The 8,415-nt window shown below is 30.1% G+C and overlaps 1 protein-coding gene and 1 non-coding gene across 2 annotated transcripts; one reads left to right on the top strand and one right to left on the bottom strand.

Moving 5' to 3' along the window:
- Window positions 1-2,247: 2,247 nt before the first annotated feature.
- On the bottom strand, window positions 2,248-2,319 carry TRNAM-CAU. Its single transcript has one exon. It is a non-coding gene; the product is annotated as a tRNA-Met (tRNA).
- A 4,217-nt stretch (window positions 2,320-6,536) lies between these two features.
- Window positions 6,537-8,149, top strand: LOC106758095. The gene has a single exon (XM_014641010.2). The coding sequence runs from the start codon at window positions 7,081-7,083 to the stop codon at window positions 8,005-8,007; it is 927 nt and encodes a 308-aa protein (XP_014496496.1). The 5' UTR covers window positions 6,537-7,080; the 3' UTR covers window positions 8,008-8,149.
- Window positions 8,150-8,415: the final 266 nt, after the last annotated feature.

Raw genomic sequence — 8,415 nt, 5'->3', positions numbered from 1 at the left:
CAGTTGTTAAGAAACAACCAAAAACAATATTTTAAGTCAAAAAAGGACTCATTTGATACATTTTTTATAACTTAGGGATCAAAGATTTACATTTTAAAAAACTGAGACTAAACTGAACATCCACTTATAAGTTAGGGATAAAAAAGAGGTTTAAACCAATTTAAAACTATAATGAAAAGTTCAACCACTCAAATTAACTTAATGCAAATTTGGAAAGAATTGAACCATTAAATACATTTGTTCTTTTGAGTTTTGTTTTTCTTATTGTCTTCATCCTTTTTTATCTCCATTCTCGTTGAGCAACAATTTTAACTTATGCAAAGTTATCTTTGAAATCTTTGAAAAATATTTTTCAACCAATTCAACCCTCTCTCTTTGTTTGAGCATGATAATTTCTAAAGTGGAATGTTAACTAATCAATTCAAGTAACAAATATTATAATTAAAAAAAAAAGTTTAAGATTTTTAAAAATAATACTAATCATCTATCTCATAATTATTATCTTTGCTTTATTAAGGGGAGTAAATGTAATCTTGAAACTCCTAGGATTTCCTCACTTCCTCTTTTCATTGGTGAGAAAACGTTTGTGAAGTGTAGAGAATGGAAATAATTGACGATGGTGAACTGAGTTTTAAATTTCGATAAAATAATCTAGGTTTATTTCAAATGTCAACAAATATATATAATTAAATAAATTTAGAATGTTTTAATAATTAGATAATTTAAAAAACTATAATTTCAATAAATTTTATTCAATTTTATCTAATATCTAATGGTTGGATGGTTTTATCAAGTTCGCTAAAATTGCTTTATTTTTTATTTTTTTCAGACAAAATAAGATGGCATCCTCTTTCAGTCTATGTGTAAGGTAATCGATATCTTCTTTAAGAGAAAGGCAAAGAAATGGGAGATCAAAACTAATTAAGAAAAGGAGGGATTTTTTGAAAAAGAGAAAAAACCAAATGAAGAAAAGAATAGAAGAATTTATAGAATATATTTTGCAAGTTTAAATTTTCACTTTATATTTATTTGTTTTATATTTATGAGTTTCATTGATGATGAAGATACCTTTTTTTTGCAAGTTTAATGAATTTTGACTTTATATTTGTTTGTTTTATTTTATGAGTTTCATTGATAATTGTTTCGGATGGATGGTATTAGATTTCTTTACAATTTCTCCTTAACGTCCAGTCTTCGTATGCACTCTCGTCCTCTCTGGTCCAAGTCGGTCGGGTACCTGCTAAAAGGGTTATGACGCTCAAGTCAGTTTCCAATTCCACAGTAGAGATAGAAAGAGAAAGTAATGAGTCAGTATAACTGTGCATTCAATGTCACTCACCTACTCTTACTTTTGACCTCTATTTATAGTTTTTCTGATGGGTCAATAATTAGTTTTCTCCTAATCACGATCCAATACCGGCCCAGACGTCTCTAATCCTATTTAGTTTACTAACCCTTTTTACTGTTGATCATCTTATCTTAATTGATTAGATCCACTCATTTTATCCGTCCGGTCAGATACCTTTAATATCTAATCTGGCGTCTTCTGATACAACCGTCCGGTTCTATCAGACGTTTCATTTAATAAATTTTTCAGGCGGACGTCCAAGACGTCCATCCCTTATAATAATGACCGGTCATCCCCCTTACAGTACAATAATAATTTTGTAATGGGTTATATTTTGCAGAGAAACAATTGAATATTAGTTTTCATTATATCAGTATTCTTTAATAATCTTAAAATTTTTAACCTAATAGTCTACTACTGATATGTATCAAATAGTTGTACTTTTCTTAACTTCATATCATAACATTGTTTTTGTTAATTTAATTCTATTTGAACCACTAAAATTTAGTTTAGAGAAGATATTTGAATGAATAGTTGTATGATAGTTTTGAGTATAAACGTTATTACCACAATATAAAAAAAATTATATTTATTTTAATCAATCTATATGCTTAGAATATGTATATTTTTTCCTTTTAGGAGAATTATCTTTTAACACTTTTCATTTGTCTTATTTCTATTTGTATAACCTTTTTAATTAAAAAAATATTATATTTAATAGTAAACATAAAATTTCAAAATAAAACAATATTGTTTAGGAGTGTCAGATGGAAGTATAAAAAAAATGTAAACATATCATGAGCCTATTTTTTATCATGCTACTTGTTTAGTAATATATTGATTTAATTTTATATATAATTATTTATTTTTATGGGTTTTATTAAGATAAAAACCACTCCTATCAGAGCCAGGTTTCGATCCTGGGACCTGTGGGTTATGGGCCCACCACGCTTCCGCTGCGCCACTCTGATTTGTTTTTGTGTATTTATTCTGACAGCATTATAGTTTAATATTATTTTGGCAAAGCAATTGCCTACCATAAACTTCTAGAATTATTTATTTCAATGGGAAAAAAAATTAATTGTGAAATGGTATGGGTATGGATATAAGTTCACCTTTTCTCCCTATTAGAATTTAATTTTTACTACAATAAAAATCAATAGTTGACATTATTGTTTTTCTAATAAAGAAAGATAGTTATTAAATTAGCTTGAGGGGAAAAAATTGATTATACACAAAAGTTGTTATTCCGTTTTAATTTAGTTGAATAAAATATAGTTTATTTCAGAAATAAAAATGATAAAATAGGCATGATATATAAAAATATGTATTAATAAATATTAATTGAAAATAGTGGTTATATATGAAAAAGTTGGACTTTAATAATCCACCACTAGGCTTAGATTGACAAATATCTTCATCTTCTATCCCATTCTAAAACAAATTAAAAGATAGGAAGGGATCAAGACAGAGAGACTATGTGCATTGAAAAAATCAAAAGAATCGAAGCATGATATGGAGCATAATATGAAGAAATTGGCGAGGAGAGATTAACAGGAAGAATTTACTCAAAAAGAGAGTTCTTTCTCAAACAAAAATAAACAAACAGAGCATTGGGAAGAATTTCCTTTTTAACAAAAAAAGATGTGCATGTTATTTTAATATTACTTTTAATTTTTTCAGAAAATGGAAGATATATAGTGTTATCTCTATAGCCATGCAATATGTTAGCACTCTTTTGTTCTTATTCATTGAAACTAATTTGATGTTCTTAGAAACTAATTTAATGAAGGTTTCCAAGTGCCACCGTGTCTTTTATTCTGTTACGTTATTTACTATTTTTCTCCGGCCGCATAACAAATTAATCAAGAAATCCAAAAATTGGAAAGTCAAAATAAAGAATATATTGTGACAGAAGATAAGAAGTGGAAAAGAGGTTAAGTGAAAACGGTTGAGATCGTAAGGCTCTGTTCTTTTGAGATGATTTGAGGAAGATAATTTAAGAGAGATGATTTAAATGGATTTGAAGGTAATTTTTTTGTTATTTTTTTGAGTGGATTTGTGACTAATTAAAAGTAGATTTGGAAGTAAAGTTTGTGAGAATTAGTGTAGAATTTGCTTAATGTGACATATTTAAAAAATTAGTTTAATTAGTAAAAATTGAAGATTACCAAAATGTCCCTAATTATTAAAGTAATATAAAATGATATTTGTTAATGTTATATATAATTGTAAAAATGTTTATAAAGAGTAAAAAAATTAAAATAATTATTAAAATTAATTTATAAAAATTTAAAAAATTATAATTTAGTAAAACTAATTTTTTTTTAAATGTAGTATTTGTTTGTAATATTTAATTGTAAAAATATTTATAAAGAGAAAAAAATTAACATTGATTATTAAAATTAATTTTAAAAATTTTAAAAAAAGTTAGTAAAATGAAGGTGAAGTGATCAACTTTTCATATTTTTGTGGTATTGATTGTTTTTCTGTGTTCCAGTAAAATATTTATATATTTAGAGGGGACTCTAAAATAACATACTCCTTTTATGTATCTTTGTTTCCCGCTGATCCATTCACCGGTGAAGCACCATCACATACATATTATGAATGTGACAAATTAAGCAAAAACCAAAGCTTATTTTAGATAAAAGGTGATGCAGTTTTTGAAAAAGTCGAGAGTAAGACGGACAATTCACATTCCATCTCTCCAAATCTCATCATATTTGTGGATGGATAAACAGTGCAAGCATCTCGCATTTCTTCGCAAATCCATTCGCGCATTTCACTTCAACCGAACGCATAACATCTCGCATATTCGCGTTTTCTATTCCTCATGAACAATTAACTGCCTTAAAACGAACAGGGCTAAATGACTTATGAACTTCATATTTGTCTTGTTTGTCTAATTTCTATATTTTATTTTTTTTGGTTTTTTAAAATAATCGAATTTGATATTTCTTTATAAATTAATGTTAACGTCATGTTTATATAAATTACAATGTTAATTTGTGAAATTTTAAATTTTAAAAAATTTTTATTTAAAAAAAACATAAATTAAAATGTGTTAAGATATGGTATGTTATACGAAAGTAAAAGTGTCACATGTTAGTTTTATTGTTATATGACATTGATTGCTTTTCATTTAATCTTTATATTTAAAATTTTCATTTAATTTAGTTTTTATTTTTTTTAAAATGATCCATTTGATTATTTCTATTTGAGACTAAATTAATTATTAAGCTTAATTACAATTTAGGTATACATGTTAAAATAATCTTTTAAAATTTTAAATGAAATTATTTCACTTAAATATTCAAATTATTTTTTACAAGTGTAAAAATGTAAAAGATAAAATAATTTGAATATTTATATAAAGTAATATGATATATAAATTCTAAAACAGTATTTTAGCATTTACTTACAAGTCTTAATTAAACTTCATTAGATCTTAAATTGAAAAAACCAAATTGGATTATTTTAGAAAATACAAAATTAAATTGAATTAAAATTTTAAATATAGAAATTAAATTTAAAATAATTACCGTCATGCGATAATAATATTATGATGTGATAATAATATTGACATATGATACGGTTACGTGACATAATACCGACTTTGACACATGTAAATTAATAATCAGTAATTTTTGTAGTACCAAACACAAAAGTTAGTTGGCATTCAATTTATTCATATGATTACAATTGAATGTATAAATTAATAAATAATGTATGAAGTTTAGATTAAGATAATATTTTTAAAATATATGGACAAAAATTTATTAGCATTCTAAACACATGGTGGGACCGTTGTAGAAGATTCCCCTATTCAATTTCAGTTCAAAAGCTAAGTACATGCACTGCAGATAACCCTCACTCTCTGCATCATTTACTTTTGTTTTCAGAACGGAACTTTCCTTAAGAAATAATAATAAAAAAAGTTAAACTCTTTTACCTATTTTTGCTCTTTTAGGTAAGCCAGCCTCTCTGTAACGGTAGAAGGAGCGTTAACCAGATAAAGAAGACAAACTTTCTGTTGTTTAATTACAAGTATTCTTTTAATTTTTTAATGCTATTTTACTAAAGAAATCAAAAAATTCAAACGTAATTTGCTAGGAATTCAAGAAATTTTCCGACTAAAAGATAATGTTCTAATAAATCCATAAATTTTTTTCTTTGTTGGAAATATCTCACCGACTAAAAGATAATGTTCTAATATTTTATATAAATTTATTTACGGTTTAATTGAGGTTAAAATTTTCCGGTATCTTTCTTCTAAAAATCTAACATGATTTTGTTCATATTAGGCCAACCAAATTCTCAGTCTTTTTGCAGACTAGAAAAAAAAAAGGAAGAAAAATATAGTTTGTTTTGAGTGAAGAGGTTAACGAATTGTAGGGCATACAATTGAAGATGGATGAACCTAATTATACGTGAAGCGTGTGAAGCCATTGACAAGGTCCTACCTATATACTTAAGTCCAAACTTCACCTAATTGGTTTTATTAATTACTTAGTTAGGCTCTAACATTAATCATAAATGAAATAAATAATTAAGATTTTACTCAATTTTCTCCCACTACTTCTCTACCACACTCATTTTCTACATTTCTAAGACATGGGTTAGGAGATGGATGACCTACATATGACCTGCCACTATATATATAACCTTTTTAGGCTACACTAAAGTCATGTGTTTTGTTCCACTTTGTCTAGAGCTACAAATTTTCTTTATTGCTAATCTTTTACACTAAACCTTAATAAATTTACATTTAATATGTTTAATCAAATTCTTAAAGTATTGACTAACTTTTGTGTGTATAACATGAGTCACGCTATTCATCGATTGTCACATTTTTTGTTTACCAGGTCGTGGTGACCCAAAATAAACAATGTTTTTTTAAGGTGGTGCCAAGAAAAAGTAGCTTAAAAAATAATAAAAGAGTTAAAAATGTATTATAAATATAAATATTTGAGTTGAAGTGTTATTTAAGTTAAAAAGAAAATGGTTAGTGTGATATTTGGTTAGCTTGCTTGATCGGTCACACGAGAGCAGAAGTTACACAGGTGACGCGCACGCATACATAAAGCCCATTATGTCACATTCAGCCCACACGGCCCTTACCGTAAACCACATTCCTCCTCACATTACTCAACCAAACCGCTCCTTTTAAGTTTTTTTTTTTTTTCTCTCTCCTTGTCCACCAAAATTTATTTTAATTTCAGTTCCGTGGTTGATGCTTACAAACTTTGCTTTTGGCTGCGCATATGTTTTAACGTTGGATCTGTGTCTCTGGACTACGCGTTGTCGTGGATGGTAACTCACATAATCGAATGATGTCATCACTCTTAAACTTGTGTGGTAAGACTTATGTTAAGATTAAGATTTTCCTCTTCCAAGAACAGTTTCCACTAGGCTAGTTAGGCGTGTGTTTTGGGGACCCAAATTAGAGAGTATTGTCTTTACAACGTGACCTTCATAAATGGAAGGACACTCCTTACCCAGAAACTGCATGGTCCACTGTGGCACAGTTTTTTAGCTAAACAAAAATCTACACACCTTACCGTCCTTCCGACACCACTTTCTTCCTTAATAACTGCGAAAACATCGATAACTTTCAACCACCACCGAAAAGTTAGGGGCTTTGGTTTTGGTTTTTACTTCTCCTCGCTTCTTAGTTCTACTGCTGGCTTCCTATGAAGATGTGAGATTGATTCCCTTGTAAAGGGGTCATGTCTTTCGGTGGGTTGAGTGTTGCTTTGAGTCTTGTGTTTGGGTGTCTTCTTCTGCTGGCTCTGTGTGCTCAGCTTTACTATTTCTTATGGTGGAAGAAGAGAAGGGTGCAGATGGATATTGGGATGGATCATGGCGATTATGCAAAAGGGGTGTTTTATTGGGGGTGTTGGAAGACCCCTTGCAGCATGCATGGTGGAAACGCTGGAGGGGTTGTGAGTAGGGACATAGAGAGCACAATTCGTGAACCAGAGATGGAGCTGGATTTGCTGCACAAGTCCTTTGGAGAAGAGGGTGTGGAGTCAGAGTTGATGAGGCTGCACAATTTAGCCGGTCCACCGAGGTTCCTCTTCCCCATCAAGGAGGAAACAAAGGAAGATTTGGAATCTGAAGATGGTAAATCCAGGGGTGATAGAAGCAGAAAGGGATCAAGAACAAGGAGCCTCAGTGATATTATGCTGACAATCGACACCCCTTTTCTCACCCCCGTGGCTTCCTCTCCTCTGAAGTGTCCTTTGGCTCTGGACCCTCTTCATTCTTACAAGCATCAAGGATTCAATCCTCTCTTTGAATCTTCGGCTGAATTAGATTACAACAGATTTAGATCCTCGCCGCCTCCGAAATTCAAGTTCTTGAGGGACGCAGAAGAGAAATTGCAAAGAAGATTGATGGAAGAGGCTCGGAGAAAGGCTGCAGAGAATGTACAAGAATCTGCGGTTAAAGATTCTTCCCCTAATGAAACCATGGGCGCAGATTTTAGAGATGGCTCCTTTCTTAAGTTCATTCAGAACAAAGACACAACAGAACGCAACAAACAGCTTCAGCAATATCTACCACAGTTTCCTTCAGGTTCATCTCAGATTCTCCCGTTGGCATCTTCTCCTACAACATTGAGACCACTCGAGAAGGCATCCATTGTGCATTAGTTTTAGTTCCACACAACTAGGCTTCTGTTTTTTTTTTTTTTTCCTTTACCATATTATGTTACATTAATTTTTCTAAATGACTTCTAATTTTGAAATTTTTACAAGCTTTTTGAGAACTGGTAAAGTCCCTTTTTGGTTTGGACCTACTGTGCGGTTTGAAACGGTTGATGTGGTCAATATGATGCAAATTCGCGCATGGTGTGGCAACAAATAGAATGCAGACTGACATGCGCTTGAAGATGGTCATGTTGCAAAGGACTGAGTGGGGCAATGTGCTTTTGTCCATTATTTCCCATGTTTGCTGTGGCTTTAACCGGTTAATCAATCATGTGAATGATGCTTGTTTGCTGCCAATTTCTTAATTTTGTGCTCTCAATCATTCATTCTTTTTTCATTTTAGAAATTTCC

Source organism: Vigna radiata, chromosome 4, assembly GCF_000741045.1.
Source record: "Vigna radiata var. radiata cultivar VC1973A chromosome 4, Vradiata_ver6, whole genome shotgun sequence".
Lineage (NCBI taxonomy): Eukaryota > Viridiplantae > Streptophyta > Magnoliopsida > Fabales > Fabaceae > Vigna > Vigna radiata.
This window is presented reverse-complemented; position numbering and strand designations above follow the sequence as displayed.

What these genes read in the sequence shown, in the direction of transcription:
- LOC106758095 (XM_014641010.2), top strand. Translation starts at nt 7,081, where the DNA reads ATGTCTTTCGGTGGGTTGAGTGTTGCTTTGAGTCTTGTGTTTGGGTGT.